General features: G+C 41.6%; 1 protein-coding gene across 3 annotated transcripts in view; it reads right to left on the bottom strand.

The window, feature by feature from the left end:
- The window catches only part of arid4b (AT-rich interaction domain 4B), a 39,026-nt gene that overhangs the window by 3,853 nt on the left and 23,090 nt on the right, over positions 1 to 12,083 (bottom strand). For 2 of the 3 annotated variants that reach the window (XM_044373621.1, XM_044373619.1), the window contains exons 9-17: positions 10,850 to 10,929; positions 6,904 to 6,980; positions 5,636 to 5,784; positions 5,479 to 5,551; positions 4,547 to 4,641; positions 4,341 to 4,438; positions 3,839 to 4,037; positions 3,512 to 3,729; positions 326 to 508 (exon numbers count right to left, since the gene is read on the bottom strand). In XM_044373621.1, coding sequence (XP_044229556.1) covers positions 326 to 508; positions 3,512 to 3,729; positions 3,839 to 4,037; positions 4,341 to 4,438; positions 4,547 to 4,641; positions 5,479 to 5,551; positions 5,636 to 5,784; positions 6,904 to 6,980; positions 10,850 to 10,929 — 1,172 coding nt within the window. The remainder of the gene's footprint in view (positions 1 to 325; positions 509 to 3,511; positions 3,730 to 3,838; positions 4,038 to 4,340; positions 4,439 to 4,546; positions 4,642 to 5,478; positions 5,552 to 5,635; positions 5,785 to 6,903; positions 6,981 to 10,849; positions 10,930 to 12,083) is intronic. The other variant, XM_044373620.1, reaches the window with a different exon arrangement.

The raw sequence follows: 12,083 nt of genomic DNA, 5'->3' as shown, positions 1-12,083 counted from the left end.
GGGGGACAGACAGACAGGGGATTCAGTCAAAACTGAGTAAGGGAAGCTGAGGAATGATCCACATCAACCCAATACCCAATTCTGTTTCTGCCACTAGATGGCCCAGTGTTCTCCATAATCAGAGTACTGACCATGGGACTGGAGCAGATGAAGCAGAATTGTGAGGAAGGGATGTATCTGTTACTGCTGCGGGGATACCCATGTAGTGGTGATCCCCTGAACTGAATTGAAGGTTAAAAGATGTCTTTTTTTTTTTTTTCTTTTTTTTTTTTTCTTTTTAGGGTGAATATAGACGTTAGGTGATTCTCCCCAGGTCCTGTCTTACCTGACGTTCCAGCCACAGTAGTGCACCAGGTAGAGCACCTCTCCCCCCTCCACGTCTGCCTCTTTCACAGTGGCCTCGTACGTCTTCAGATTGCGGCCTCGCCCATACCTCACCTGCACCTTCATCCCCGGGGGGTAACACTCAAACTCCTCCCCTTCCTCCCCCTCCTGACTGCTGTCATCCCTGCAAGAAAAACAGTTCAGCACTTCCTGGCCCTAGGCTGCCCCATTGAACACCACAGAGCCCCACCCCACACCCGCCCACCTCACTGCCTGCTGCTAAGAAGCCAGTTTTTCTAATATATTTCTCCACACCCTTACCTGCTCTGTCTCATTACAAAAATAAGCCCGTAACTACAAAGACAGATTTCCCATCTCAAATTTTATCCAGTAGGATGATCTCATAAACTTCCCATTTTTGTCCTCCCCTAACTCTAGTCCAGTGTAACCTACAGCAAACTGCAGTATAAACAACTGAATCATTTACAGTAAGCCTTTCACAGAACAGTACATGGAGTGTTTTCAGCAAATAAAACATCATTCTTTCATGGCAAAATCAATCATCTTGCATGGGAAATAAGACTACTGTTAGGCTATCTAGCCCTACATCCACACACGACACACTTGGGGTTCTCATTCACACACACAGAGTAAGAAACAAAACAGCCACAAGGAGGAGCTAGTGGGAAACAGTCAGGAGATGTCGAAGCTGGAGGGTACACGGGCGGTGCAGGAGTGCCAGTAAGTGGTTTAGGCGCAGGGGCCGCAGGGGCCACAGGGGCAGGTTAGCACGGCAAAGCACGACTTGGCAGGCAGCGCAGCAACTTAAAGCGAAACTACAGCGTTGAGAGGAAGCCACACGACTGCAATATCCAATTTGGTCCGCTGCCACAAAGAAGGGCTACAACACAGTGTTCCTTACAATCCCTCTCATACAGACGGCTAAGAGCCTGCTTTCTGCTGCTGAAAGCTAATTTTCAACAAGCCACAATAAAGAAGATGCACTTGTTTGTGCAGCAGTCCAAGTGCGACCACTGTGGAAACTGTTACCACTCCAAGACTGGGGACACAGTAGACCTCAAATGCCAACTGATTTAAAAAACACACTCCATAGAACTTTTCCACCCCTCGGTGATAATTAAGGTCAAAAAACACAACACATAAGCATAGATACAGTCAAACACTGAGATAGAAAATTTATCGAATAATTGATTAATCAATTGACTGAATTAACTTGCAACTATTGTGATAGTCGATAATTTTTCAAGAAAAAACACCAAACTTGATGGTTTCTGGCTCTTAAATGTGGATTTTTGGTCTTACACTATAGTAAATTGAATATTTTAGTATTTTGATGACATCACCTTGGGCTCCAGGATATTGTGATGTGCATATTTCACTATTTTGTTATGTTAACAGATCAAATTATTAAACAATTAATCGAGAAAATAATCAGCAGATTAATCAATGATTGATTAATGAAACTGGTTATTGGTTGCAGCCTTACACAAAGTATCCAAATGCATCGCTTGTATCAAGACATCTAATTTCCCCAAAACCTGCCCAATACAACTTTAATCAATGTGCATTATTATGCACCGAAAAATAAAGGCTGCAGTGGGCTGTACACTTTTCAGTACAGTTGAGTACACCTCATCAGAAAAAGAACGAGGTATAACAGCATTAACTTAACAATCACTACAGAGCAGGAGTTTCTCTCCATCATGCCGTCATTAATATAAATTCAAGCATCATTTTCCCACTTTAGCTTACTGTAAACTAGCTCTCATTGGCTACAAGCAGTCTGTGCTGCTGGAATGAAAATGTGATCCCACACACGACATGTCCCATGTAGATCACAGGCTGTCAACATCAAACAGATTTGATATCATCAGGAAAGCTTAGATCAGATCAGCCTGTGGTTCGTCCGCATTGTGAATCTATAAACTCTCATACCACCACCTAATCTGTGAGGACCGCTGATCCTGACAAGGATAAAGGATCCAGAACTTTCCGATTGTCAAAAAGTCCACATATGATAATCAGTGCAATCCTCACGGGTTATAAAAACTACAAAGAGCGCTACGAAGAGCAAAAGCATATATTCATAGCATCTTACAAGTTAGAGAATTTTGCAGTCTCTTCAACCAGTCAGTTAGAGGTTAATTGTTATATCTGGCAGTGGTTTCTAGTCAGTCCCCAGTGATCCTTCACATTCATCAAACAGCCTCAATACAAGTGTCAAACTTAAGAGTGAACAAACACAGGCTGGGTCTCAACTAGACAGAGAGCACTGATTTAGATGCTCTGGACAGGAAACGATATGAGAAAAGGCTTCTTGATAAGACCAAACCACCCAACTACCAAGAGGAAACATCTGTCAATACTGGAAGTTACTTGCCTCTGAAGCACTACCTTGCGTCTAGTGATCTAATGCATCAGTGACAACACTCACACACATGGAACATTTAATAAAGCTGAACACCAAAAGCCAAAAAATAAAATGAGAGAAGACAGAATCAGAGAGGAAAGGAGAGAGGACAAATAGCTTTTGGTAGATATTAGGGGCAGGGCAGAAATAAAGAAGAGCACAGCCATGTTTGTGTGCACTGAGTGAGTGAGAGGCTGGCCACGGTCACACAATCCCAGCCAGAGTGATAGAGACAGAGAGAGAGAGAGAGAGAGAGTGATAGACAAAGAGAGAGAGAGAGAGAAAGAGCATCAGCATGACATGCCAGGTGAAAGGTAGCAGTCAGGCTTTGGTGCTCTAAGATGTCTCTGCCAGCTGATGCCGACTAAGCCACGAGAAATAATAATAGCACAGAGGGCAGTGGGTAAGAGCTTAGTTAGAAGAGAGAGGAGAGCTTTCCTCTCTCTGTTCTCTGGTTAGCAGGTAGAGGTGGATTGTGGGTATACTGGGTATTAGTGTCATTAAGGTCAGAAGGGTCACTGCTCCTCATCTGCTTACGGTCTCTTAGTTTTTTACTGCCACCAAGGAAAGTGAATGCCTCAGGACTTTTTTTCAGCATCATGGTGCTAATGTGTCTGGAGAAACTTTTAAATATTGGAGGTCAGATTGAATAGTGACACTGTTTCTCCATGCAGGAGCCCCGCATGGAGCTTGTGTTTGTGCCATGAGGAGATTTTTACCACCCTGGTGGAGGCACCGTCCCTTCAGACCACCTACCCAGAGTTGTCCTTGCTCTCCTGCTCCTCGTCACGCTCCTGCTTCATGTTCTCGCCTCCGAGGCGAGACGTTGAAGAGCCCTCATCCGTGTCTCCTTTGTGGGGGCCATCTTCTTCCTCTTCGTCGTCGTCATCGTCCTCGTCGTTTGCGCTGTCCTTTCCCTCGGCTTTTGATGATTCAGGCTCCACTTTGTTTCGCGTTGAATCGGGTTTCTCCTCCTGAGGGAGAGGGATGCTTTTAATATAAAGACACACATGTATGGTCTGGAGAGTAAAGATGCTGTTTGGATAAATATTTTAATGAAACAGTATCTTTTGGAGAATGCACCTTGCAGACGACGGGCGGTGCACTGCTAGGTTCTCCATCCGTCTGGGCTTTCTGCTCTTCTGAGCTGGACGATGCGGGAGCTGTGCCTCCTGCTTCGCCCTCAGACTTCACCTCCCCTTTGGGACCCTGTTTCAAAGGGAGGTCCATCCTGAAGGTGATGGCGGTGGAGGTGCAGTATTCCTCAAATCCATACAAGTACCTGCATGATAGTACAATTCTTGTCAACATTTTACTGCTCCTCTCCAAGATGTTCCTTCACACCTGCACTGCTAAAAGTTTATCTTGCAAAGAGAAGCTGGAGGAGTTTGCAAAACAAAAAAAAGAGGCTGTATATGTAGTACAAAAGACACTCAGATGGACATGAAAAACAATTTAACTCATGAGAAACTGCATTTCAGGGTTGGTGAAAAACTACAGAGCTGATATGAGTTGAAACAAAAGATGCATCTGCCCAACAGTGTTAAAAGCTTTGAGTAATTGTGGAGGCAGCGTCTGTACGTACTTGCGGTAAGCACATTTGACATTGTAGCCAGCGGCTGAATTGAGCACAGGGATCCCCAGATCTTGATAGACTTGCTTCCAAATGGAGCCGCTTTCAATCTGCTCCAACGTGGAAACAGAGGGAGACAGATCCAGAGTCAGTCAACATTCAACTGTGACCAAAAATCAAACTACGATGATAGGAATCGCTGTCAAAGTGGCACTCACGTTGTCAAAGCCTCCCAGCTTGTGCACCAGCCTGTAGAGCTTGAACAGGTTGAGGTTCCTGTAGCCCAGAACAGGCCGCTTGTTGATGGGAGTTCCTGAAGAGGAGAAACAAGGAGCGGGTTGAGATGGTGGACACGAGGACGCCGTTAAAGTTAGAAATCTGCTTATCAACTGTAAACCTTTTGTAAAGCTACCTAAAATTAGATTTCAGCAGTGGTGGAGGAAGTATTCAGATCATTAACTTAAAAGTAGCAGTACTGCAAAATAAATATACTCCATTTAAAATGTCCCTTAAATAAAAGTTCATAAATATTATGAGCAAAATGTACTTTAAGTCAAAAAATTTAAGCACCCATAAATTCCTCCTGTGGGTTGTTGATACTGATGCATTAAATTGTAAGTAGCAGTTTACTGTTGTAGTTAATGGAGGTGGAGCTAATTTGAACTAGATGACATACTGCTGGGTTGTTAAATTTGTAACAGTCCATCATATATTATAAGCTTGTCATATGTTTTGTGAGCTGTCCCTTCTGAAGTGTAGCGGAGTGGAAATAAATAGCATTACATAGAAATGCTCAAGTAAAATACAAGTACCTCCAGCTTGTACTGAAGTACAGTGCCTGAGTAAATGTATTTCATTTCATTCCACCACTGGTTTTGAGAACATTTAATGACCGAAGTGAGTCAAATAGCAGCCGCAAACCATATATTTTAAGTTGTGAAAAGATAATAAAAGTTATGGATCTACACATGATGATGATCTACACACTCAATGTATGTTTAGGGACAGCATTAAAGTCTGTAGAACTAAGTGATGTATGAGTACGGAGGTGGAAAGTGTGAGAATGAGACTGGACCTGGAAAAGAAAAGAAAAAACAGGATTGTTTTGAAAAGAACCTTCTGAACAGCATTTAACTCAATGCAGACTCACCTCTGTCCTCCATGAACTTGTACAGCTGCTGTAGAAAGTTTTCCCTCTCCTCTGGGAATGGCTCCACTTCCTCCTGCAAACAGGAAACAAGACAGTTTGAGGATCATTTTCCTCAGAGGTTGGGGAGATAAGAGCGTGCACTCGCTTCTTCCACTACCTCCTCCTCTTCACGGCTCGCGTCTTCTTCCTGGTCCTCCTCTTCGTCGTCATCGTCCTCCTCGCTACTAGAACTTTCCTCTTTCACTTCTGTCTTCCAGGTGCCGGGCACGACCAGCTGCTGCTGGAACTCCAAGGCTGCATCCAGCGCTGTCACACACACGCGCGCAAACAAAGTCATTACATATCAACTACATCCAATTAGGGCTGCCTATCATCTCCTGCTGTGGTAAACTAATCTGTGCGTCTTAGGCATTGTGCATTTTATGTAAAACAGTGAAATCATTTTGCAGAGATAAAAAGATTTCCATGCTACATAAACAGAGATAAGACATGAACAAATGTTTCAATCAGATTCCTCTTTACAGCTTGCAAATAAATTATAAGCCAATGTGAAACTCCAGGTGAAAACAAGAAAACAAATCAAATATTCAAAATTTAAGACTTCCATTTTATTTAGCCTGGATTTAAACCTCATAACATCTGTCACACTGGGTGCTTGGAGGGTTACGAGGATGCTGGGTGTGCACGTACGTGTGTCTGTGTGTGTGAGCCTGATAGTGGAACAATCAAACATTTAATAATGAATGAAACCAGAGCATCCTCCGGGCAAAACGCTTAAACTGACCATCAGTGCTGGTTCACAAACACTACTCTACTGAAAAAAAAAATGTTATTGCCATCTCTACTCTGAAAATAATAGACCCACATATAAAAATAGGACAGCATAAAAAGACATTCTCACATAAACATGAAGAAAAGCAGCCGTAGAAAAAAGCTTGAAAATCTTTCAGGAGTATTTGCAGTGACACAGAGCAGCAGAAGCATTTAGCCACAATGTCACAGGTGGGTTTAAGTTGCATCTAACCACAACCAGATGCTTGTTTTACAGTTTTGCAATGCAGAAAATATCACAGTTTTGAGTCAACCACCTGTGAATAAGACTCAGATAATACAAAGCTGTTTCCTAACTGTAATTATGAAAGAGTAAGAGCTCTGCAGCAGAAAACAGGGCCACTATATATAAAAAGCCTGGTGAGGACTTCAAATAAAAATAGACTGAACAGTGACAGGAGCTCTCCACCGCTGCATTCCCCAGAACAAAAACAAAACTTCTCTTTCTTCAGTCTGCCTCGCTGCAACCTACGCTGTGAGAGTTTTCTGCCATGTGTGTTTAAACACAGACCAACCTACAGATGTCGGAGTCTAGGTGCGCTCCATGCATCAGTTGTGTAAGATTTACATCTTGAAGCTTTACTTTAAACTCACCTGGTTTGAGCCCTGCATCGGCTTTTGGAGGACAATCGCTGTTCATCTCACGGACGTCCTTCCGCAACACGATGTAACTGCAAAACAAAGCAACTCTGATTAATATTTGCCCTGAAATGAGTGAACAGTAGTGAGTGTTATTACACCAAGGTTCAGCTCTAGGATGTGGCTATAAGGAGCCAACCAAAATCTAAGCAGATTTTTGTTTTCCAGAATATCATTTTACACTTAAAAATAGGTTAGCACAACAAAGTCTGACTATCAAAATGAAACGTGAACTCAAGTGACGAGCGGATTAGTAAACGGATATGATATGAGGGCTATGAGGGCCCTACAAGGCCATACTGAAGTCTTCAGTTCATTAAAACAGTGACAGAGAGAGTTTGAAACCCTTCAGCCCAGCACCAACAACAGCCTCAAAACCTGAGCAGACATGACTGCATTCACACACTACTTTCTTGCAACATCTCCACAGCAGCTGGGCAAAGTGGTGGGTGATTTGGCAAATAGATGGATCAGTGGAGCTTGTAAGCTGAAAGCAGTCAGAAGCTTTGCTACTGTGCCAGAGAAACGATTTGCTTTGGTATCTGGAGGCAGCTGCGCTGATCCAATGACTAGATTTGTCATGGAGTGACTTTAAAAAAAACAACATATATTTTAGCTAAAAAGGATCATAGAAAACAGACACCAGGGTTAACTGACATTACCTATAGATCTTTGACTTTGTATTGGGTATGTTACTAGAGTGGCACTGGTTCACCAACACACCTGTCTACTGTATATACAAATGATGAGCAAATATTACTTACTTCTCACTGAGACTAGCTAAAAAGATTTTTTAAAATAGTCCACATATGAAGTACTGCTGCTAGACCCTCACCCTGAATAGACATAATATTCTTTTCTAGACTTCATATGTCAATAAGACTGAAATTAAGGAAATTATTCAATCATTTCTTGAACTAAATAATCTTAATGTTACATGAACAGTTTACTGTATTAACAATTTGCACTTTTATCCAGGTTTCCTGTCATAAAATATACTGTATATATGGCTTTTAAGTCATTTAACCAGCTACATCCCATTGAGATTGAAATCTCAAAGGACCCCTGACTATATAAAAAATGTATAGCTACATAATTTCAAACAAGACTGGGTGCTGTCCTGAGGCACAATGGTGCTTTGAGCTAAATGCTAATGGTATACTACAACATGCTGATGTAAAGCAGGTTTAACGTTTATCATGTTCACCATCTTAATTTAAGTCTTTAGAGTATCAGCATGCTTACATTTGCTAGTTAGCAGCAAATAAGTAGTATAGCTGAAGCTGATGGGAATGTCATTAGTCTGAACCAAATTTTATGACAATCAATCTAATTGTTTCACTAAAGAATTTCAAATGTCAGACTCATGGTGGCGCTAGAGGAAAACTCAGGAAATCACCAAAGTCATTAAGATTCATCCTCTGGAGACCATGAATGTCTGTACAAAATTTCATTTCAATCTATCTGATAGATATTTCAGTCTGAACCAAAGTGGTGGACCAACAGACATCGCCAACCCACGCTGCTAGCATGTTTAAAAACATGATACTAAAGAACATAAATATATTTAGAATATAGTAAAAACATCAGGTTAAATGTATAATATGTATAGAGTATATGTATATGTGTGTAACTGGACAGGACCATCCCATTTTTTTAAAAATCAAGTCTAAGTCTGGTCTAAGTTAAAACCTATTTACAATAATTAAAACGTGCTTTTCATAGTTCAGACAAGTTTGCAAGCCAGCTAAGTGAGAAAAAATAGAAACGACTTGTTTCCATTGTTACTATGGTAACCAGATCTGACAAAATAAGAATAACCACTTCCTGAAAACTCCCGTCTGCCCTCTGGATGTGACCTTGCTTTCCCTAAAAATGTTTTCCAAAGCCATTGTTTCTGTGGGCACATTGAACAGTTATCACAAACAATACCAAAATCTCCAAAGGAAAGCGAACACACACTGACCCCCACCGCTGTGCGGGAGAGGTCAGCAGGCTTATGGATGTGACCCCTCTTCAAAAAACAAATCACACAGGGGACAGCGAGTTACAATAACTCGGTAATAATAGACAAGAAGGGGCTGACATAAATGATAAAAGTGCAATAACAAACAAAGACAAGTAGAGTGTGTGTGTGGCAGAAGAATAAAAAGAACACTTTTAAACAGTGTATGTATGAAAAGCACCAGGGGAACGGGTGTGTTAGATGGTAGTTAGATCCACCATATTAACTGTAGCATTACTGGAAAGCAGGTGTCGACAGTTTAAACTGGTCCATATGTGTAAAAATACCTCCAGATCTCAGCAAAGATTTAGTTTGGTGGCTGCTGTTCTGTCTTGGGAAATGTATAAACTTTCCTCTGCAGAGTAAATAAACCAGTGAGGGCTTCTTGCAAAATGTGTATTACTGTAGATCAAACTGTAACATAACACAAAGAGACATGCCTGATAACTCAGACTGATCCATCACATTACCCATAAGTAACAATACTGATAAACCCTTTTCATCTTTGTTATTCCTTCCACGTTAAAAGGATTGGAAGGAAACAAACCTGAAAATCTCATTAAGAATGAGACAGATTGTCTTGCATCTACCTCTGGATACACTGTGCTGATTTCAATGAGTGAAATCAAATTGCTACAGAACAGAAACTGCTACAGCGTGTGCAGTGTAATTTGCAACGAAAGCCATCATAGGGTTGCTAAAAGAGGAAATACTTCTCAAGTAAGAGACTTCTCTGATTTATCATCCCTTATCTTATCCCTCTCATCAGCTCCCTAGCTACCCTTCACCCGACTATTAGCCAAAATACAAGCGATAAGACAACCTTTTCACACTTCCCTGCTGCAAATGTGTCTTCAGCTGTGTATGCAGCAGATTAAGGGTCATGCTGATGAGTTACGCAGGATATCTAGTGTGGAATGCAGACTCAAGGCCCTGAGATTAGGAGACCCGGCTGGTCTGTCATAACCCCAACCCAATGAAATTCAAACAGACAGCAAGGTAGTCTTCGGAGCAGCGAGCAAACACCAGATTCATTTATGTTATGTATGAGTGTGGGCTATGTTTCTACCCACACAGAGACTGCAGTAACAAACCATGAGCCCAGTGCACACTCCTGACAGGACCTATTCCTCTCTGGTCCACAGACAAAATAATCTGGCTGTGTGGTTCCACACCAAGGGCAGGCTAACCTTACCTCACCTGTTACTAACTCAGGACAAACAAAGTTAACCAATAAACTATCTTTACTCTTATTGTGAGACTGCAGAATTTAAGGTTATGTTTTTCCAAAGCTGCTGACAATGTATCAGGGACATTTTAATTCATTAAAAAAAAAGAAAAGAAAAAGAAAACAGACAAAATCTATGAATAGAGAGGCAGATATGACATCTAACACGGCTCCCTCAAACACTGTGAAACACTCTGGTAATGAGGAGATTTGTCATGAATTTATATAACAACTTTAAAATATGTTTTTAAAGTAATCAACTAAAATATTTGCAAAGTTATACTTATATTGTGCAGTCCTATAGCATGTCTTACAATATACTGCATTTCCTTGGTGGGTATTCAAAGCAGTGCATGTCTTTCCTTTAGCAGGAGTTCACGACACACATATCCCATTAAAAAACACTTATTCAAGGATTCATAAAGAGGATGGTTACACTGGTACTAAATGATTAGTTGATTAGTTGACTGACAGAAAATGAATATTGGACAACTTTTGTTTTTGTAGCAAACAATCTCTTATCATAAAGTATTTATAAGGCCTAACTTTGTGCTATGTTAACATCTGTTTGACCTTTTATTCATTACATAATTAGCTGTCAAATAATCTACAGATTAATCATTAAATAAAGCCCTATTTGTGATTTCAGCACACTAGTGATGACTCACAATTTTCCATCCTTGAAAGAGCGGACGAAGATGCTTTCCTTCTTCATGGTCACGTCTTCATGGCAGTCCGGGGAGATGACCTTGGTGCACAGAAACAAGACACAGTCAAGAGGTCAGATGAGGTAGTGTGTGTGTGTGTGTGTGTGTGTGTGTGTGTGTGTGTGTGTGTGTGTGTGAGACAATAAAGTGAAGGAGGAGGAGGGGGGGGAGGAGGGAGGGAGGGTCAGAGTATGACTCAATGACTTAAGACGTTTCTACAAAAGGCCACGCTGATGGATTACAAAATATGCCGTCTACGAAACAAAGATAAACAAGCAGGCAAGATGAAGAGCGATGTGTAAAGGTGGCGCGCCCACTCTCAGCATGTGCTGCTGCTGTTTACTGGAGTCCAGGAGCTCAACAGTGGGAGTTGTTCCAGAGCCACGGTCTAACCCACAGGAGGGAGCACTGCCGTTATGAGATCCTATTTCCGCCAGGCCTCTGCCTGCATGCTCCTACTCTCTCTGTATGCAGCGCATACAGCGCACACGCTTGCATGTATGCTTTTGCTTAAAAACTATGACTCACTTTTATTTTGTATTACTATTTCACTCTCTGACGCATATGCTGCAGTGCAGAGACTATTTCCTTCTACTTTTGTTACCCAGTCCATTTAAGATCACATGGTTTATCAGTGTTCTCTGTGTATCATCTGTTGCATGAGACATCTACCAGTGTACTACTCCACCCCTCTGCCATACGGTCACAGTGTAAACAATGACAGGCCACTGTGTAATGTACTTCTCTGGGCTGTCACAAGGAGGCAGCATGGAGCTCAGTCAACAACAGGCCAAGAACAACAAACCCTGTAGGCGGGGCTCTGCTGACTACACAGTTAAAGGGACAGCTTTCCCCACCCTCTCCCATTCTCCCAGTTCTACTTGTAACACTTAGATACACAAACAACGCCTGTCACCATTACATTGTGTACTAATGGTGGCTCTGAGGTAAGAAAGGGTGGAGAGAGATTGGAAAATACTGAAAACATCAAATCAGTGTTTTTGCTGCATTGTTTCAAACATCAGGGGAAACGAGTCATATTTTTACTTTCTGAAATACTTTAAACTACAGATGTTACTAGTTAGATGTTTTGCTACTGCAAAAAGTTTGTCATATTGTCAGAAATCAGCTACTTGTCTGCAGCAACATGTATACTTCCAACATCTCATGGTGTGTGTATTCTGAGGCAATAATA

Source organism: Thunnus albacares, chromosome 14, assembly GCF_914725855.1.
Source record: "Thunnus albacares chromosome 14, fThuAlb1.1, whole genome shotgun sequence".
NCBI classification, from domain to species: Eukaryota; Metazoa; Chordata; class Actinopteri; order Scombriformes; family Scombridae; genus Thunnus; species Thunnus albacares.
Note: the sequence above shows the minus strand (reverse complement) of the source record. Positions and strands in the feature narration are given on the sequence as shown.